This window comes from Manis pentadactyla, chromosome 3 (genome assembly GCF_030020395.1).
Source record: "Manis pentadactyla isolate mManPen7 chromosome 3, mManPen7.hap1, whole genome shotgun sequence".
Lineage (NCBI taxonomy): Eukaryota > Metazoa > Chordata > Mammalia > Pholidota > Manidae > Manis > Manis pentadactyla.
This window is the reverse complement of record NC_080021.1, coordinates 71,401,128-71,422,679: the sequence shown is the minus strand read 5'-3', so window position 1 is coordinate 71,422,679 and position 21,552 is coordinate 71,401,128. Positions and strand designations below refer to the sequence as shown.

Sequence of the window (21,552 nt, the reverse complement as noted above, 5' to 3'; positions counted from 1 at the left end):
ATTCAGATTGTAGAGGAACTTGCAAAACCATTGAGCTCTGGGAGATTGGGAGGAACGGGGTGCTGAGTTTTTGATTTGCAGTGGATCTCAACCCTGGTTACATATTTAAATCACCAGGAACTTAAAAAAATATAATACCTGTACTCAGTCCCCACCCTCCAAGGTAGTTTTATATGTCCACCTTCCTTACAAAAATATTTTCAGTGCTTTTTAAGAATATAGGTCCATTCAAGGCTTACTAAATATGAATTTCATACATTTGTTTTTAAAAATCTCTTCAGGAGTTTCTTATGCAGCTGAGGTTGAGGACTTCAGGCACAGATTATGTTCTAGTATTTTGCTAACTAAAGTTTTTTTTAAAACATTAACAATTTATCTATTAATTGGAATGGTATAAGTTAAAGAAAAGCATGAATGTAAGAGCACCTTATTATGGTAAGAAATGCCAACTTGAAAAACTTAGGCAAAAAAGAAAAAAGATGCGGACTACTACAGCTACCAGACTGGGCGGATGAGGACCGGGTGGTGTGGTATAGCAGTTTGAACCCCAGCTCTGTAACTGACCTAGACTACCTTTTTCCCTGTGCAGCCCACCCCTGGCTTTTTTTCTTGGCTTGCTGGGAGTGATTGTTGGGATTGGTGGAGGAGGGAATGTTCAGTAACCAAACAAGTAACAAAGGAGATTCTCACTAAGGTTTACATAGTGTGACTAAATCTGGAAGTACAACAGCCACTTGTCACTGCCCATCTTTATATAGCAAATAAACTTAAAACCTATACATTACGCTAGGTGCTTTTGGTCAGTAGTGAACCAGATGTGATCTCTACCCTTACTGGAATGTGACTCAGTGGGAGAGATTTTACACAAATAAATATGCTAATAAACGTGCAATTACAACTGTACTAAATCCTTTAAAGGAAATCTAGTTTTTGGTTGTCTGTCTGGGAAGGCCTGTCTGGAGGGATGAGAATTAAGGATTAGAAAGAGCCAGCCTGTCAAGAGCTGAGAGCAGGATGGAGCAGGTGGTGTTGTAGGCATAGAGAACAGTACATGCAGAGGTCCAAGGTAATACACACGTTACTGTTGGGGGAACGAGGGCAAGGCCTGTGTGTCAGAACTAGTAGGAGGGAGATATAGTGTAGCAGGGTGGTCTGGTATCTGAGCCATCTGAAGATAAATACCTGGATTAATACAAAATAACCGATACACTCAACACTTTTCCAGTTACTATTTGATATTCCGGACTGTGCTACTATGTGATGTCATACCTTATGTGGTGTCCATTTCTTAGTATCTATAAAATGGTTGTTAAGTGTAAACAAATACAAATATTATGTCTTATAAATTCAGTAGTTTGGTATAGTTATTTTGAAGCCTCTAAATAACTCTTTGTGACACTTTATTCATTCCCAGTAATTGACTTCTTAAAGACTTGTTTCTCCATGGAGATACTTGCTCCTTAGCTCTGGGTCACACATTTCTCTCCCTCTTGTCTCTCTGGTCCCTTTCCTTCTCCCTGTTCCTCCTCACTCCCACTTCAACCTCTCCCCCATTCTAGGCATGTGGTGGATAGAAAGCTTTAGAAAATGGCCACATTACTCAAACAATATTTGACTTAGTGTTCTTTACACAGATACATTGCTTGACCTATTGGTGTCACTGTGTCATTATATTAAAATACAGAAATTCTGATTTCAGTTTTTCTTATTATGGAAGGAATTGGTAGAAAAAGAGAAAAATCTGTAAGTAAAAAAACTATAAGTAAAAATTAAAAATCTGTAAGTAAAAAAGATTATTATTTTACTGTGTTGCTTTTAAGAATACATGTTTGCATTTAGCTATAAACAAATGGTAGTAAAATAGACTTCAGTATATTTGCTCTTATATCCTTTTTGGTGAGAAACTGCCTAGTTCGTGGTACAAGTGTATTAATTTTATGAAGAGTCACAAGAGGACAGTGTTAGCTCTCCTAATATTTTATTCTGTTTCAACTTTTGTACAAGTTTTGTATGTTTCTTTGGTGCATTTTATTAAATGAATCAATTTCTGTGGTACAGTTTTACATTATCACAATATATTATATAAAGTTTAGCAAAGTTGTTGAAGTGTAGCTGAACTTTGAATAAATTGTGTCAAATGTTGAAGTGAAAGTCTTAAAGTCAATAAAAATAGAATACTACCACTGAATTTTTGCTTTGATTGAACTGCTTTTCATATTTTCTTAAAGGAATTTGCATGATTATAAACCAATAAGCACTAAATTAATTTTAAATTTTATAGTGCCCTTGATTTTGAAAAAAAAATTCTGTTCTCTTCATTGTTTTGTTCTTCCCTACTAAGAGTAGCTGTGGTAGGACAGGACCTTGCTGGACCCTTCAGTAAGTTTGGCCTTTTCTTTTTCAAACTTCCCATCAGTCATCCATGCATGTCACTAGTGGCATCTAAATCATACCTCTGAGAATTTCATACTGTCAGTCCCATTGCCTGCACTGACTTCACCTTAACTGGTACTTAACTAAGTGAATTTCCTTTCCTTTCCATGCTTATGTTACTTATTGCACATGTCAGCAACAATTGAGATGGTCTTTATAATGAAAGAAGACTACTGTTTTTTCAGTTTTACTTTGTCTTTTGAATGAGTTTGTTTTCTCCAAGGACTTTGTTAGGCTTTTTTACTGGCATAGATCACTGTTATCATGTAGATGATGTGACTTAAATATTAAAACTATTATATAGTATAATTAAAGATCAAGTAATATTTTTATTTGGGGCAGGATGTCATTTAGAAATGATAGCATCATCAATTCTGGAATAATTTTGATGGTATTATTAACATTTTTATCTCATTGAGTGCATATTATAGACATGGTATTTCAGTGATGAAATATAATTAGTTCTTAGTATGGTTGCAAACTGAGTCCATGGAAAAAAATTTTTTTAAGTTTGTGTAAAAAACATTTCATGCTTAGTATGTGAAGTATTACAGATGTAAAATTGAGAAATATTGTTTGATCTTTAATTATATTCTAAAATACTTGAAAAGCTTCCACAAAATGGGTTGACTTATATATATATATTTTTTAATTTTTTGACTTTTATATTTTTTACTATTTATTTTTAGAGAAGTATCATTTTGCTTCCTCTTATAAACAAAAGTATATAGGATGAAAACAGCAGTTATGGAACTTATGGGAAAGTAAGACATCTAGTCAAAGGTAGATTTTATTTGTCTTAAACATACTAACTTCCTACCAAGTAGTAACTGTATTTGGAACAAAATTTGTTTCTAAACAAAGAGTTTTAATCAGATTGATCTTCATGAACTAGCACTTTAGGAAGACACAATCAGATTTTACTTTTATGATCTCTCACTTATACAAACAGCCCATTAAGTACTATTCCTTCTAGGAGCTTCCGCAGGGCTCGGGGACCTTCCTCTTCAAGGATCTCCACACAACCTACCTAGAATCTCCCTATTACAATGTTAGGGCAAAATTAATATGCCATTCTTTCTTCAGTAATGGATAGAGACAGAGCATTACCAGATTTCTCAGGCTGTTGAGATTAGATGTGATGCCCAGTTCAGTCATGTTATTTAAGTTGTATAAGATACACATTTATACGCTCCCCATCTCTGGAGCAAGCCGGCATTTCCTCCTTGAGTGTGTACTTTGTTTAACTAAATTACTGTGCTGCTTACCTCTGGAGCATGTGTGCACTGCACCCTCCTTGAGTGTGTACTTTGCCTTATTAAAGTACTCTTTTGGCTTGTTAAAAAAAAAAAGATACCCATTTACTGAATATCCGATTATTCATTGACTTATTCTGAAACCTGTAAGGGAGAAGTACAAATAACTTCTTTATTATTTTTATTTTTTGATCATATTACTTGACAATGTACTTGCTGAAGCTTGTACCTTTTTTCTCTTCTGTCCTCAATTATTCCACTACATGCTTTAAAACATTGGTATTCCAAGAGCCTTTTTCATTTTAGTTCCCTTATTAGTTTTTATAACTTTTTTCTTTGCTTATAATTAGATTCTTAAATCTCTACTCTTTTAATACAACTTGTTTTCTTTCTTGCCTTTATTCCCATCCTTCCCAAAAGCCACAATTAAGGCATTTTAAATACTTGTTCTGAGTATATTATTATTAAAATGTAATTTTTCTAGTGCTTCTTTAAATTGATGTTAGATAATTTTGATATAAGAATGGATGCACTTACCAGCAGCTTATATGTTCAGTTAAAATTTTATTCATAACTGAAGATATTTAGAATTTTAAACTGTATTAGTATTAATGTGTTTACATGGTATATTTTCTTTTGAGGAAGAAGCATTATTTAAATATAGCTTACAAAAGCTTGAACTGACAGTGATAGTATTTAAAAAGTTCAAACAAAGCATGGGTTTTGTTATAATACGGTAGAACCTTTCTGATAAATATGTTGATAAGTAAATTTCTTTGGCCTTTTAACTCTTTTCTTCAATTAAAAAGTCTGCATTTTCTTTTTTATTTAAGCCTCTACCTTTAAGGAAGTATTATATTAATCTTTATTATAACTTCATAAATTATTACTCATTGGCTATCTGACCTTAGGCATTATATTTAAAACTTAAATTTAATTGAATTAAATTAACTTCACATTTTTTCAAGGTAAATTTCAGAACTTGCATGCTTTTTCTTTGCTGTGTTTATTTCAAAATATTCTTTTCCTTATCTAAGGTTAGCTAGAATGTTCTGTTTCGCTATTTGTATTTTTTCTTCTTTAATATGATTAGTACTTATTTTTAAAAATCAAGAGATTTAGGAATTTTTTAAAAATGCATTTTCAGCATTATAACAGCATATCTATATACTATCCATTTAAATATATACCCAAATTTAGCAAAATTGATCACTTGCTTGTTCTTGTTTCTATGTTTTTTTTAAACTAAATCTGTTCAGAAAAAATTGATTTCTAATGCTTAAAAACTTTTGTAATGTTTTAGGATAAATGGAGTGTTTTTTTTTATTCAATTTTAAAAATTGAATAAAGTTAAATTGTAATTCAGAGACTGTCATACACTATTCGGCAACAGTATGACAAAACTAATGGTTCCTTTCGTGAGAACCTTCAATGGAAATGTTACAAACTGCTCATGTGTCTGTAATACCAGAGTTGATTTTCCTTAGGTGATTAGAAAGTTTTATTCTAACATTTTTGTGCCAGATGAAGAACTTTCTCTATTTGTAACTTATAGATTACCAGTCCTACAACAGAATGGAGCCCCAGCCACCCAGGAGAGGATGCAGTGGCCTCTTTTGCTGATGTTGCGTGGGTAGTTAAAGAAAAAGGAGAGTGTTCAACAAGACGAAGGTGAGTCTGGAAGTCTGTCAGAGCTGAATTGCAATATTTATTATTTTAAATAATTAGCAATATTTCCTTCTAATAGCCTAATTTATTTAGTTTTATTTTTTTAATGGATATACAATCTTACATTAGTTTCAAGTATACAGCACAGTGGTTCAGTAGTTACTATATTATTAAATCCTCCCCCCACTAGTACAGCTACTATCTGTCAACATAGAAAGATGTTATAGAATCATTAGTTATATTCTCCATGCTGTACTATAATCCCCAAGATCAGGCTAAATTATGATTAAGAATTTTTGTGCCCCTTTATCCCCCTCAGACTCCCTACCTACCCACCCTAACCCTTCCCCCATGGTAACCACCAGTCCCTTCTCAGTGTCTGTGATTCTGCTGTTTGTTCATTCTGTTTTCCTTTGTATTTATATTCCAGAAGTAAGTGAAATCTTATGGCATTTGTCTTTCTCTCCCTGGCTTATTTCACTGAGCATAATACCCTCTAGATTCATCCATGTTGTTGCAAATATCAGGATTTCTTTCTTTCTTTTTATGGCTGAATAATATTCTCTTATGTATATGTACCACATCTTCTTTATCCATTCATCTGTTAGTGGACACTTAGGTTGCTTCCATTTCTTGGCTGTTGTAAATAGTGCTGTGATAAACACAGGGGTGCATATATCTTTCCAAATCAGGGATTTTGTGGGTTTTTTTGGGTAAATTTCTAGAAGTGAAATTACTGGGTCAAATGGTATTTATTTAATAGCTGAATTTGATCTCTAGTAACCCACTTGGTTGTTTTTCTGGCATAGTCTTCTTTTCTGCTAGTATTTATAAAGTTCCTAGAGTCATATAACTGACCTGATGAATTACAGAATTCCTTCCCCTCATGAGTTTACATTCTAACATGAGAGACCAGAAAGAAGTATCATAAATATGTTAGATAAGCAGAGTAATTAAATGGTTTTATTGGGGCAAAGGAATCAATGAGGGTCATATTACAAAATTAGTGTAATCATTGGAGAAATGTTTCCTAAAAATTGTGAGTCAGGATGAGTTTTGATTCAAAAGAAACAATGTGTAAGAGTTAGAGAGGCGCTTCCATTTATTTGAAAGAGCCTAAATAAATTATCGACTTCAATAATGCTTCTATCTAATAAGCAGTTATTCAGTATATTATTCAACTCTTCATTCTTAGTTTAGGTGTCAAGGTTATGGAGATAAAATAAAACACAGCCCCAACTTTCTAGGAATACTTAGTTTGCTAGAGGAGATTAAAAAAGGAAATCAATAATACTGACTCTGTAGGGTCTACTAAGTAAATAGACAAGTCCACTGTAGGATGAGAGGTTTAGCAAGGCTTCTCAGAGTAGGGGAAGCCAGAGGGGAGTGATAAGGGTCAAGAGGGGCTAATCAGATAGGAAGGCTGTACTTGAGGAAAAGTGAACAATATGTTTAAAGGTACTGAATAGGAGTTAACATGGCTTATTTAGGAAAGTCCAAAATGGCTCAGTGGAGTTAGAGAGTCACAGAGAATGGTAAGCTACAGGAGATGGATATGGAAAGAAAGTATGTCAAGGTTTAAAGGTAATGTATGTTAGGATAAGAAATTCAGACTTCTTCCTGAAAGCAATGTAGAGACATGGAAGAAATTTATTGTCATAATAATATTAATCAAATTTGTGTTTGAGTTAAGTTTCCCTGTAAACAGAATGAAGAATATAAGGGAGCTAGCCAGGAAATAGGCCAAATAAGAGGTGATAAGAGTGTGACTAAGGAAATCGACAGATTCATGGAAGAGAGGGACAAAGTCAGGAGATACTCAGTAGTATTGAAAAGACTTAGGAACTTTTTAGATATTGGAGTTGAGAAAGGAAGAGTCTAGGATAACTCTCAGGTTTCTGGCTGGGTTAATTACGAGAATAATGGAACATTTCATCGGAATATAGGAAAACTTTTTGTTTTGGTAGGTGGGAATTGGAGGAGGTAGTCCAATGTAGAATATGTTGTGTTTGAGTTTTCCTATGTGACAGTGACATTGCTCTTCAGTTTATGTAGCTAGATACTGATAAAGAATGCTTGTACTTCAGCATGTAGATAGAATGGCTAATAGATCCAGTGCTGAAGGAGTACATATAAGACATGAAGAGCATTTCTACCCTGGATAAAGCTAACATTTGGGAATGAATCAGGATAAAAAAGAAAGAGAAAGAGAGGAACTACCCTCACCCCTCCAAGGAGCAGCTCTAGAGGCAGGAGAACCGTCAGAGGCTGGAGAGTTTCATGAAAGAGGAGTGAACTAGTCATTAAGTGTTCAGTACTTAAGAGGCTGAGTAAACCAAGAACTAGCAATTTTTGTTTCACAGTTGGAAGATTATTATTGATTTTAGCAGGAATAATTTCATTTGAGTGGTATTAGCTGCATAAAATAAGAGTTATGTAATCCAAGATCAAATAAGACATTTGATTTAAATGACAAGTAGGATGGAGGACATAGCAGTAGGTGACCAAAAACCAGGTATTGCAGAACTAGCAGGTAAAGAGTGTTTCTTTGTTTTAAGATGTTTGTTTTATTTGTTTAATTAAACTTTTTATTTGAGATAATTGTGGATTCTTCACATATAGTTGTAAGAAATAATACAGAAACATTTCCAGTACTGTTTGCCCAGTTTTCTCTAATGCTAACATCCTGCTAAACCATGGTACAGTGTTAACATCCAGGATATTGACACTGGTAAAGTCAAGATGCAGAACATTTCTGTACCACAAGTATCCTTGTGCTGCCCTGTTGTGCCATCCCTACCACCCCTCACCCCACCCCACTTCCTTTCCAGCTCCAACCGCTCCCAATCAGTTTTCTCTTTTCACTATTTTGTCATTTCAAGAATGTCATATAAGTTGATTCATACATATACTTTTTGGGACTGGCTCTGTTTTCACTAAGCATAATTCTCTAGTGATTCATCCAGATTGTTATTTATATCAATGGTCTGTTTCTTTTTAGTACTGAGTGGTATTCCTTGGTATGGATGGACAACATTTTGTTTAACCAAGCACTAGTTGATGGAAATATGGATTGACTCCAGTTTTTGGCTCTTATGGATAAAGTTGCTATAAACCTCTGTGCATAGGATTTTGAGTGAATGTATGTTTTCATTTCTCTGGGATGAATGCCCAGGGAGTGTAATTGCTGGGTCATATGAGTCATAAGATAGTTGCATGCTTAGTTTTTAAAAAACTGACAAACGTTTTTCAGGAGTGGCTGCACCACTTTACATTCCCACCAGCAATGTGTGGATCATTGAGCCTTTCTACAGTTTCACCAACATTTGGTGTTGTCACTCTTTGTTTTTCCCTTTTTTTTTTTGCCATTCTAATAGCTGTGTAGTGATATTTCATTGTGGTTTTAATTTGTGTTTCTTTAGTAGCTAATGTTGAGCATTTTTTTTCATGTGCTTATTTTCCATCTTTATATCTTTTTTGGGTGAAATATCTCTTCATGTCTTTTTCCCATTTTCTAATTGGCTTTTTTTTCAAGTGTTCTTTATGTATTCTAGATAAGAGTCCTTGTCAGATAGGTGCAGAGTCACTAGAGAATTATGCTTAGTGAAAACAGAGCCAGTCCCAAAAAGTATATGTATGAATCAACTTATATGACATTCTTGAAATGACAAAATAGTGAAAAGAGAAAACTGATTGGGAGGAGTTGGAGCTGGAAAGGAAGTGGGGCGGGGTGGGGGGTGGTAGGGACGGCACAACAGGGCAGCACAAGGATACTTGTGGTACAGAAATGTTCTGCATCTTGACTTTATGTCCCCTCACATAAAATGGGACAGTTAAAGGCTTCTTTTTTCATTTATTATGGATCGTGCTTTTGTTGTCAGAGTAAAAATTCTGTAAAGTTAGAGCTGGAGCCTACAGGTCTCCTCTTTTTGTTTTTTGGGGTTTTTTTTTAATTTTATAGTTGTTTTACATTTGTGTAATCCTTTTTCTGGTTTGATGTCAGGGTAAAACTAACTTCATAAAATGAATTGGAAATTGTCCTTTTCTGTTTTCTGAAGAGATTGTGCAAAACTGGTGTTAACTATGAGTCCAGTTTGTTTAATAAAGTTATGGGACTGTTTTATTAATTTCATGTTAATCATTTGTGCTTTGCAAGGAATCAGTCCATTTCATCTAAGTGGTCAGATTTATGTATGTAGAACTGTTGTAGTTTTTCCTTACTGTCTTTTTGATGTCTACAAGATCTGTAGTGATATACCCTGTTTCATTGCTAACAATAGTGATTTCTGTCTTCTCCTTTTTTTTTTTAAAGATTTGTCAATTTTATTAGTCTTTTCAAAGAACCAGCACTTGCCTTGATTTTTCTCTTGTTTTTCTGTTTTTTCAGCTTACTGTTCTCCTATTTTTCTTCTTTCTGCTCTGTGTTTTGTTTTGCTGTTCTTTTTCTAGGATCTTGTATTACCAATTTGAGACTTTATCCTTTTTTCTAATATGGTAGTCTCCCCCTTATCCTTATCTCACATCATCACAAGAAGGGTGAGTACAGTACAGTAAAATATTTTGAGAGGAGACCACATTCACATAACTTTATTGCAATATAATTGTTATATTTTATTATTACTGTTCTTAATCTCATACTGTGTCTAATTTATAAATGAAACCTTATCATAGGTATGTGTGTATAGGAAAAAATATGGTATGTATAGGGTTCAGTATTATCAATATTCAGGCTTTCCCTTGTAACATATGTCCTGCAGATAAGGGGGGACTACTGTACAAGCATTTTGTGCTATAAATATCCCTTTAAAAACTGTTGTAGCTGCATCCCACAAGTTTTGGTATGTTGTATTGATTGATATATTTTGATCCCATTCATATATTTTTTAGTTTCCCTTGAGACATCTTTTTTGACCCAAGATGATTTAGAAGTTTGTTTTCAAATATTTAGAAATTTGCTATATTTTTCTGTTGTTGAGTTTTCGTTTAGGTCTGTTGTCAGAGAACACACTGTATATTCCCATTATTTTATATTTGTTGAGTTATTGTTTAATGGTCCAGGATATGTGCCACTTCACTTTATTTTCTGTGGGTACTTAAAAAAAGTGTATTCTGTTGTTGTAAGTGGAATGTCTATAAATGTCAAATAGATCCTGTTTGTTGGTGGTTTTGTTAAATTCTCCTTGAACTCTTCCTTATTTTCATTTTGTTCTAACAGTTCTTGAAAAATGTGTGTTCAGGTCTTCAAATGTATTTGTGAATTTGTGTATTCATTCTGTTCTATCAGTTTTTGCTTTACATATTTTGGAGGACTGCTGTTTGATGAATACACATTTAGAATCGCTATGTCTTTTATCGTTTTACTATTATATAATGTCCCTCTTAATCCCTGATCAGTTTCTTTCCTCTTAAGGATACTTTATTTAATATTAATATAGTCACGACTGTTTTCTTTTGTTGTATGTTTATATATCTTTTTTCTATTCTTTTACTTTCACCCTGCCTATATCATTACATTTATTTATTTATTTGTTTATTTATTTACTTATTAAATTTTTGGGGTCATCCATATTTGATGTCTGGTTTTGGTTTTTGTGCTTTTATATTTGTTTTTATTTCTTGAAATTTTCTTAATTCTACACAAAAATTCCAGAAACAGCATTTCTTTTAGTTTGGATAAATCCTGCCTCTCTATTCTAATTCTTAGTAGCCCTCTATTCTGAAGGATGGCCAAACAGATTGGTTCTGAGAATGAATTATTTGTTGACTGTCTTATAAAACACATCTGTGGGAAAAGGATTGTTTCTACTCTTAAAGGAAGGGATTTGTCAGAATTTTCATAAAATCTAAGCATTTTCCACACCCAGGAATATTACACAGCAGCTCTTTTGTTGCTGTGTTTTGTTCTCAAGCTTCTGTAAATGTCACCTCTCTCCATGTCTTTGAGAAGACATGATCATTTTGGAACTTTTTCTTCGTCTTCTAAAAATCCACATTTAAACTTCCACATTTCCCACAATTGCTTTGTTTGAGCCCATAGCCATCAACACTATTTCATATAGGGAAATGTAGAATCTGTATAATTAAAGTTATAAAAATACTACACACATAAAATACAGATGATCTGACACTGTTACTTAACATATTTTGCTAAAGGACCTAAACGTTTTTTCTTTTGCTGGTATGTTGGTTTTCAAGATTAATGAGTGCTTTGTACTTAATTTTTAGTAGCTGAAAAAAAGGTTAAAATTGATCTGTAGGAGTTAATGGGGAGATATAGAAGCTTAATTCTCTTTTTTAACATTGTAGTTGCTGTTGAATATTCATTTTCTCTTACAATTTACTTTGGATAGAAGATTTTTAAAGAAAGTAAGCTATTCAAACATGTAGTTGATTTCTTAATCAAATTTTCATATTTCAATTCTGAATGTTGAAGAGTAAAAAATGTTCATGGGATTTGAAGATTGGCGTAGGTGAATGGCAACATTTTTAAATTTGTAAGCACTTATTATTTTTGGATCTCATGATGTGTAGGAGAATTTTAGGGAGGATAAACTCTACTAAAGTGAGCCATAGTTGTTGAATAATAATCATTTTTTGTTTAATAGCCCTAGAGATTGTTAAATCCAAAATTTAACTTTATTTGCTGTTGTTACATACACTTCCTGAAATCTCTGCACTCATACATAGGATGAAAACAAACAATGATCCTCACTTCCACCCACAGACATGAATACAGAATATATTCATTCTTTTGGGTGTGTTTTGATGCACAAAGCAAAATTAATCTTTCATGAAAAATGGAAGGTGGTGGGAATAGAAATGAGTCTTCACTCGCAGGTTCTGTGTTTCTCCCTTCTACTCCCTTCCACTTCTGTCCCAGTGCCCCTCACCCCTGATGTCCATGGCAGTGGTGTCCATCCTTCATCCTCAGAACACTCGACTGCTGATCGCTGTCTGACTCTGAACTGTCTCCATTACTATTACTTTTCCTTCTTTCTCCGCTGTTTTAATTCTACATCTACTTGAGATTTATTTATTTTACCCAGTTCATGTTTTAAACACTAGAATTCTATCATTACCACTGTCCTGCCCTCCAGCAGTTTCCCAAGTTCTTTCAAGAAAGTTAAATAAAAAAAATCATTATTGTCTTCAGTTTTATTAAAAACATGAAATGTTATTAAAATTATAGCAGAGGAAGCATATTGGGAATATTGGACATTATCCTGATATTAAATACAATTACTCTATGCTAATATCCCTCCCCAAAACCTTAATTCAATAGATTGACTAATTTCTATCTACTTGTAACATAGTATATTCACTAAAGCATAGAGCTAGCTGTTTAACAGAATTACTTGACCTGCCCTATGACAGGTAGGTACCAGTCAGAATTTAGCCTGTTATATCAACAAAAAGCCACAGTGATTTTTTTCCCAAAATTTTAATGTCTCATTACAATTATTTTCTTCAATACAGGTTGAGTAGAGCACATGCCATCTAATCTGTAACTTACATAACATATAATTTTTCAAAGAACATATTATAAAATATCTAATAAAGCATTCATACTGTTCCTTATAGAAGTTTTTACCTCTGTTTAATTTTCAGTACTTTTATATAAATTTCATCACCTGTTTTTTCCCAGTGTGGGGCTAAGAAAGGGAATGGTAATTGGAGATTTCCAAGCCAAACATACTTCCCTGTTCCACAAACAATCCAAATCAAATAAAATTAATAAAGTTAGTATTATTAAAGTTGGTTGCTAGGTAAGCTAGGGTTAGGTAACAACAGAGATTTATCCTCCAGATATTTTTGTGTAATAATTTATTAAGCAAAATAGGTCAAAAACAATTTGCAGACACCCCCCATGTATAATAGTTTAATTAGCAGGGCATAACCAAAATTAGATATGAAGAAAAACACCTTGATTCAGTGAATACCAAAAGCTAAAGGTCCAAGAATTCTCCCATTCAAAACACAATATAGAATGAAGAATTACCACAGCTCTCAAGCAAAAATAAATAATACCAATATCCAGTTAGAGGAGAACTAAAATAGAATTTAATGTTGGTGAATATTATAACAGGACTAAGTTTGACATGTGACAGGGACATCCAAAATAATGGTGACTTGAACAGAGTGGAAGTTCATTTTTCCCTCAAGGTAGTTTATTTTTCTCTGAAATCAAAAACATCCAGAGTAGCTGGTGCTCTGCCATGCTTAGCATTGGTGTCCGTGCCCAGGTTAGCTGCTGGCCCTCTGTGCCTCTCAAAGCCAGTCATCACCTTGCAGTCAGGCTCTCAAGGAGGCAAAGGCAGTGGGGCTGAGGGGAAACACTTTCTGGAGGTGTCATCTGCCTTTAAGCAGCCTACCTCAGTTGCTTACTAACATTCTGCCTACATTTTATTAGCCAAAACTGTCTCATGACCACAGGAAACAGGGAAACTGGGATGTTAATTAACTTGATTGTGGTGATTATTTACAAAAGTAAGTGCATATCAAATAATCATGTATACCTTAAGTATATACAATACTTAATTGTCAGTTATATCTCAGAAAAGCTAGAAGAAAAGAAGAATAGCTTAGAGGCCAGGAGAACCTAATTGTAGAAAACAGGAAATGGGTAAGTATATAAATTAACAGTTGAAAAGAAATCTGGATTTTATTCTCAACCTCAAAAGAATTGTTTGCTGGTATGCAGCTGTACACATTTAAAAACTTTTTTGTTTTACACCCAAGTGAAAATGAGACATTGGTCTATCTAGTTTTCTCTTTTTCAGTTTCTGATGCTTGGTCCCTTACTGTTATAATGTCTTGCAATTTAATGTGTTCTATCATACACAGAAGGCACATTGAAATGCAGAAGCCGAGACCCTGGAGAAGGGCTAATGGATTACTGTTTTGATTTTGTTGTCAAATACAACCAGTAGTTAGTTTGCCATTTTTCAGAGCATTAAAAAGTTTCTTCACCTTAGCTCAAACAAACATGAACTAGCAAAAACATTGTTGGACTCTGTCATGTCTCCTGGCAGTGTTGACTTGTGCATGTCATATGCAGATTGAGTGCTGGCCTCAATAAACCCAGCATGGAAGGTAGCTACATCAGGTTGACAGGTGCTTTGTAGTTTGAGATTTACAGGAAGGGATTTATAAGGTCAGATGTGGTTCTCAGATGTTCTGTTCTGATTAATTGGCAACGATGATTTTACATACGCCATTACACAGCCCCTGACAGCCACCTTCTGTCTTAATTGCAGGACAGAGGTCAGGTCAAGGCAGCCCCTTCCGGATGACCTTCCTTTCTTCGAGAAGCTCCCAGGCAGGCAGTTTTCCTTACCAAACCTGAGTCCAGAAGAGCCTCAACTAAAGACTCCGACACTAGCCAATGAGGAAGCACTGCAGAAGATCTGTGCTCTTGAGAATGAACTTGCTGCTCTTAGAGCTCAGATTGCCAAAATCGTGACCCTGCAAGAACAGCAAAATCTCATTGCAGGTCTGTAAGTCCTACATTTGTTTTAACCATAAAACTAAGTTAGAGGAGAGCAGCACTTTTAACATTTGTTTGCAAGTAACAGCCATTGGGGTTGTCAGAAAATCCAGGGTCAGGACTCCTTGCAGCCCAGACAGGACCTACGTGTGTAAGTGGTGGTTTGTGCTGTCAGAGAAGATGAGTCAGTGTATTTGGAAAACACTGAAATTCATACAGTAAGTTGTGGCTCATGTGAGTCCCATGGGAAACTCAGTTGTATATGAGGATAACACCAATCACATCAGACACGAGGCAGTATCAAAACAGCCCTGCCAGGGTTGAGTGCTCTTTACTTGCATGCGTGTTCTGGATTTCTGCCTCCCTTTCATTTTCTAAAATGGGGACAATAGCACTTGTGTTATGGAGTTATTGTGGGAGTAAATGTGATTATTTAAAATGCTTTCAGCACATAGTAGCTACTTAATGGTCATTTTCTCTTCCCCAGAATAGAAACTGGATTCAGGTCTTCTGACTCCTGGTCTAATACTGTTGCTTTTATTAGTGTGGCATTGTCACCTGGGAGGAGAAACCACAGCCTTGAAATCCTAGCCCATTAATCTGCTGGCAAGTCATGGTTGTTTTTCCTAGTGTTGTTCCTGAGTCCTGGTTGGGCTAAAGGACGGGACGGTTACTCTGCCTCTGAACCACTTTACTTGTTCTTCTGGAGTTCACTGTAATCGTCCATGGAAACCTAATCCCACCTGGGTCTGGCCGAGCTGGACAGAGGGCACGTGCACTCCCAGTGCCCAGTGCCTGGAGTCGTCAGTGTTGAACTTCTTAAAAACCAAAAATCCTGCCCTTTTTCTTCTTTTAACTTTAAATTGCATTTCTGTTTTGCTTTACCTCCCTCTTCTGGCAGACTAAGAAAATGCTGTAAATAGTAATTTGGGGATTTATGTTAGATGTTCTCTCTTTACAGTCTCAGTCCCATGAGTAAACTCTTTTGCATGAAGTTCCCCCTAATCACTGTATTTCACCTAACGAACACCTCTCTAACCTCTATCTGGTGAATTTTTTTAGGTCGTTAATAGCTATTTTAACTTGTAGTTACTTCTTGTTTTGGCAGTTAAATATAATGCTTTTTTTCTTCCAGAAATTTGTTCAAGAATAAATGGAAAACTTTTCTTTCAAGTGCATCCTGGTCAGTACAGGCCTTTAATGTTTAATAAGTCCATTTTAGGCATATTTACATGGAGTTATTGTGGGAGTAAATGTGATTATTTAAAATGCCTTCAGCACATAAATATGCCTACCGCATAAACATGCCTAAAATGAACCATCAATTTATCAAGTTTTTTCAAATGGTTATTATAGTACTAAATTATCAAACTGTTATGTAGAGTGTTTATGCAATTCAGACTGCTTTATATTCCATCTAAAAGAACCTACAAACTGCAACAGTCAGACCTGAATATTTGATAACACAAAAACGCCACTGTTATTAAGTTAATGGAACCTCTCCATCTGGAGAGTTTGGGATTAAGTGATAAAAGTGAGTGAAATTCAGGCATTTAGATTCTAAGCAAGTAACTAAAACTTCCTTTCTGCTTACATAACTGAGATTCTTTTTAGGAATATTGTTTTCAGGGATATAAAAGTCCGTCACACAATTTTGCTTTTAAAAATATTTTATTTGCCTATTACCATTGGATTAAATTGATATTTCCTTATTTCTGTAGGTGATTTAGATTCTACAACTTCTGTTACCACAGCACCACCCCCTCCACCGCCCCCTCCGCCGCCCCTCCCTCTGCCAGGGCCCCACCCAAGTGTGTCTGCTATTGACCTGATTAGAGAGCGGAGAGAGAAAAAGGCCTGTGCTGGGAAGACTTTGGTGGAGAACAATCCAAAGAAACCTGATATGCCAAATATGCTAGACATACTTAAAGATATGAACAGTGTAAAACTTCGGTCAGTAAAAAGGTGAGGATATTTACTTTCCTTTTCACTTCCCATTTTTTTATGTCTTGTAAAACAAAATACTAAGCTTCTTGAGAACTTTGTTTTATAACATGACTACCATGAATAGTTCTAAGTTTCTAATTTAAAAAGATGGGCTCTAGTGGCTCCTAAGTTAACTAACATTAACTGCATTCAATGTTAAATGCAAAATAAACATTCCCAGTTTACTTTTTGCTTATCCCCATCACATTTAAAGCCCTTTCATTTAGTCCTGAGTAAAGCTGTCATGTGCTCTGTGGTACTCACCAGGCTTACAGAGGAGAAGAGAACTGTAATTGCCCTGAAGGAGAACATAATCAGTGCTGTTGATGTGAAGCGAGGGGCTGGTCATTGGGTACCTTTTATACTCTTAGAGCTTTTAATCCATCTCACTGCTATCAGTGTTTGTCAGTATCTTTATTGAGTATCTCTGATGCTAGAGAAGTGCTGTCAGGCATGGACAGGCACAGAAAGTACTTCCTTAAGGGATGCCAGCATATTGAAATGTCCCCTTGGTTCCTGTTTATTTCTCTAAGGACAGAACAAGATATAAAGCCCAAACCAGCAGATGCTACCGATCCTGCTGCCGTCATAGCAGAGGCTCTGAAAAAGAAATTTGCTTACCGGTATCGAAGTGATAGCCAAGGTGAAGTTGAAAAAGGAATTCCAAAGTCTGAGTCCGAGGCCACCTCAGAAACAGTGCCGGTGAGTGTTAGGTCACTCTGTACAGCATTGCTGAGCACCTGCATTTTACCAAACTTTGCAAGATGCGGAAGGACATGCTACAGAATTTAGTCCCTACCTGCAAGTAGATTACTTATACAAGAGCATAAAGAAGGAAGTGAAAGTTAATCCTTGGTTTTACTTCTTAGTATCTCTAATGTTAAATTTTCCATGATGTGTTTTATTTATATTTAAGCATAATGAAGTTCATGAAATTCATTATAATAAAACACTTACCTTAGGACAATATGTATGTTGTGATATAGACACTGAAAGAAGCATCATTTTCTCTTAGGGCCCCTGTGAAAGTTTTCTGAAAGGGGTGAGATTTGGCCTGAGTCTTGCAGGATGTGTGCCATGTCACAGGTGGGGATGGAGCAGATTCCACACAAGCTCTCAGATATTAACTATTCAGGTTACAAAGATGGGGGCTGTGTGCTTACCTAGTCTTAGAAAGGCAGTATCTTTAAAATCACTCTTTAGACATTGAAATTTTGTACTTCCTTCTTTTACTAAGAGAAGTAAATTGGACTAAGCCAGGGTTTTGCTTTGATGATTGTAGTTTTCTAGGAACTAATAGTTTCCTCTTTGCCTTTGGTTCTGTTGATATGTTGTGTTTATAACAATATGTTGATTCATCACGTTTTTAACATATTATCTAGATAGCTGCATGGTTTTTCATAGGACATACCCAGCCCTTTGATCTATGATTGGGAACAGGGCATATCAGTACTGTTAAGTTAACCAATATCTTTAATACTTTTTGTTTGTTTTTTCTTTTCTAGTTTGGGCCACACATGTTGAAGTCTACAGGAAAAATGAAGGCTTTAATTGAAAATGTTTCAACTTTCTAATAGATATTGGGTTAAGAAAGACTATGCTGGTCCAGCTGTTGGTTTGTTAGGGCTGTTTGGTCAGTAGAAATAAATACAATTTAATAAATACATGAATTTAATATTCAGTGGTCCCCTTTATCTGAGGATTAAGCAGTAACAAAAGCACTCTAAGTTTGTATTTGCATTTATAAGGAAGTCAGTTCTGTTCTGAAATTTTCCATAATATGTTTTCTGACATGTTTTTAATATGGTGCCAGGGTGTTTAGGCTTCCAGTCTCAAAAACAATTTTATAGATTGCAGAACAAGGACAGGACATTTGTAGATGTTTTTAAATCTTAACACTAATTTATCTGTACAAATGTTTTATATGCACGAATTTGGACCTAAAACAGTGTATGTAAAATTCAGCAGTGACAGCAGTGAGGGTACTGTTCCCATCATTTGTTTCAGTGACTGTTTACTGTTTGCTGCTGGGATGGCTGGCAGAACCCAGTTGTTGGAGTGAAGTATTTGATGGAATCTTTGCCTTGAATAGAACTTCGATCTTAAGATTTTCTCTCACATATTCTTGAGATGGTGTTTTGAGTGGGAGCCAGATGTTTCCTGCTCAAATTCCATAATACTTCCCTTTAAATGGAAGTCAAGGACCATGAAAGCTGCTTTTACTTCATTGCCAGTGAGAGGAAGTGAGGAAAAAACCAGTTTTCAAACAGTGAGGAGTCAGGTTATGGAACTAAATGTCTTTAAAGTAAAAACCAGAATGTGCCACCTTCCTTTCCTTTCAGTTTAATAAATGGCATAGTAAAGATGACTTGTGGCTAAGTTAATATTTCTGGAAATGTTAGCATAATGGAGTTAAAAAATTTTTAATATTGGTCAACTACAGTAGTAGCTTTATAATGAAACATTGGACAGGCAAAAGAATTTCCTCTACGTTGTTTTTCATTGTTCAGAATGCTGGTCTGTTGGATTATGTTATGTGACATAGTCCTTAGGTGTTACTAGAAAATGGAGAACTGCCTTTCTCGTCAGGGCTGAAGAAATTGTTTTAAGTGATTGTTTTTAAATGCTTGGTAAATTTTCATGATTTTATTTCTGTTAAATAACACTCAGCTATAGTTAATGCCAGAATTTCCTACCATGAGTATTTGGATTATTTAAATATAGCTAAAAAAAACCTTGTACTTTCAGGGAGGCTAGGAGATGAGATTAGACATTCACTTTTAAGTTATTGAAAATATGTGTGATGGTCTAAATATTAGAATATAGTAGCCAAGGTAGTTTATATGGTTTGGTTATTCAGCTTAAATTTGAATTGGCTTATTTCACATGTTAATGTACATTGTTCCTGATTTATATGGTTTAGAAATTCTGCCTTTAAAAGAAAGAAAATTCACCTTACATATTTTTGACCTCTTAAATTTGTTACCAGTATTGAATTTTGGCCAGTGCTCCAATATAAGGAAGCCACTGTTCTGAAATAAAGCAAACTTTTATTTTCCTTGGACCATAATGCCTATATATGTATGTGGTTTTTTTAACAATAGGTAATATTCTTTTATATTGTCCGTAACTTTAGGGTAATTTGCTTTCTGCATTTTGCTTAAATTATATCGCATCTTATTTACCTTTCTTTTTTATTTTAAAACTTAATATTGTTAGTATTACATGGGTGTTTTTTGAAAATCTATTTACCCTTTTGCATTCTGATAAAACCAGAAGCAGATCATGCATTTTTTTTTTTAACAACACAGTTCTCTTCTCTAAAGAGATTTCAACATTAAAAGAGAAGAAAGGCAGTCACTTGGGAGGAGTTTCTCCTCATGATTCTCACACCTATAATATTTTGCCTATATGATTTTGGCTATTCCAGGGACTCACTATATACCCTCAGTGAGTATGAGTCAGAGAGCACTGGACTTGGAGCTATACAAGATCTGAGTATGTGCTTCTGGTCAAGTCACACCTCTGTTTTTAAAATGAGAATAATGCTTGGTTAAAAAAAAATGTTTTTGGATTAAATGAAATACTGATTTTGAACAAATTCTATGAGTGTTTTAGACTGCTGAGTAAGTTTTTACTTACATCATTTTACATGAGATCACTGTAGTTTCCAGTAGACTGATTTCTTCTAGAACATGTGGTCCCCTGGCACTTGAAAAAGATATCATCCTTTGAATTTACTTTCATGGCCATGGGGTTGAATAGTAGGATTTACAGTCTTTAGTTCTAGTTGTCTGTTCAGTCACAGGCCCTTCTGTAAAAGAATGCTGTCCTCTTAATGTGAGGGAGGTCCATGATGGCACCACAGGAAGAACCTGAACTGAACCCCTCCCACATACAAACCAAATCTAAACCTACATACAGAGCAATTCCTCCTGACAAAGAACCAAGGGCTGAGTGAACAGCTTCTGCACAGTGCAACAGACCACAGAAAAAACAGCAGATGGAGAGATGGAGACAAAGTAATGGTGGGAACCCCACCCCCAGTATGGAGGGAGACATGCAGTAGACAGGGGTACCACTGAGGGACACACATGAAGATTCACTTCACCTGCACAGTGGAAAAAAGACCCTGTGGTTTAAAGGGCAACTAGACTCAGTGAACAGAGCCAGTTTACAAATTAGAGTACCTGCCAAATGGCAGGGGAGCTGCTGGAATTCTCTCTTGGATTGGAGGTGCTGGTGAGCAGCATTGTTACTTTTCCTTCTCTCCTCACCACACATTCTAGTTCAGATTGGAACAGGGTCTGGATGTACCAAGGCAGCCACTGCACCCATGCCCAAATGTGCCCACCTGGGATCTGGAGTCCTACCAGAGTGGCACCCTCACAGCACTCAACAGGACACCCCTACACCCATGCTCACCTGGCCTCCAGCCAACTAGAGCCACCAGGTGCGCATGGTCTATCCCGGGGCCATTGCTTCAACTGAGAGGGGTATCTCTTTCACCTAATTCATAGAAACAACACAAACAAAATGAGACAGAGGAATATGCCTCAAAGGAGAGAACAAAACTTCAGAAAAAAAAAGTGAAATGGAGTTAAGCAGTCTACCTGGTAAGAGTTCGAAGTAATGTTTATAAAGGTACTCACTGGACTTAAGAATGAATGAACTCAGGGAGAATATCAACAAAGAGAAAAAAAAAATCAGAATTAAAGTATT

The 21,552-nt window shown here is 35.3% G+C and overlaps 1 protein-coding gene across 2 annotated transcripts in view; it reads left to right on the top strand.

The window, feature by feature from the left end:
- MTFR1 (mitochondrial fission regulator 1) overlaps positions 1–19,894 on the top strand; it is a 47,058-nt gene extending 27,164 nt beyond the window's left edge. For both annotated transcript variants that reach the window (XM_057498029.1, XM_036907499.2), the window contains 5 exons: positions 5,245–5,360; positions 14,615–14,850; positions 16,566–16,809; positions 17,364–17,532; positions 18,336–19,894. In XM_057498029.1, the coding sequence (XP_057354012.1) occupies positions 5,245–5,360; positions 14,615–14,850; positions 16,566–16,809; positions 17,364–17,532; positions 18,336–18,404 (834 nt within the window). In that variant the 3' untranslated portion in view covers positions 18,405–19,894. The remainder of the gene's footprint in view (positions 1–5,244; positions 5,361–14,614; positions 14,851–16,565; positions 16,810–17,363; positions 17,533–18,335) is intronic.
- Positions 19,895–21,552: the final 1,658 nt, after the last annotated feature.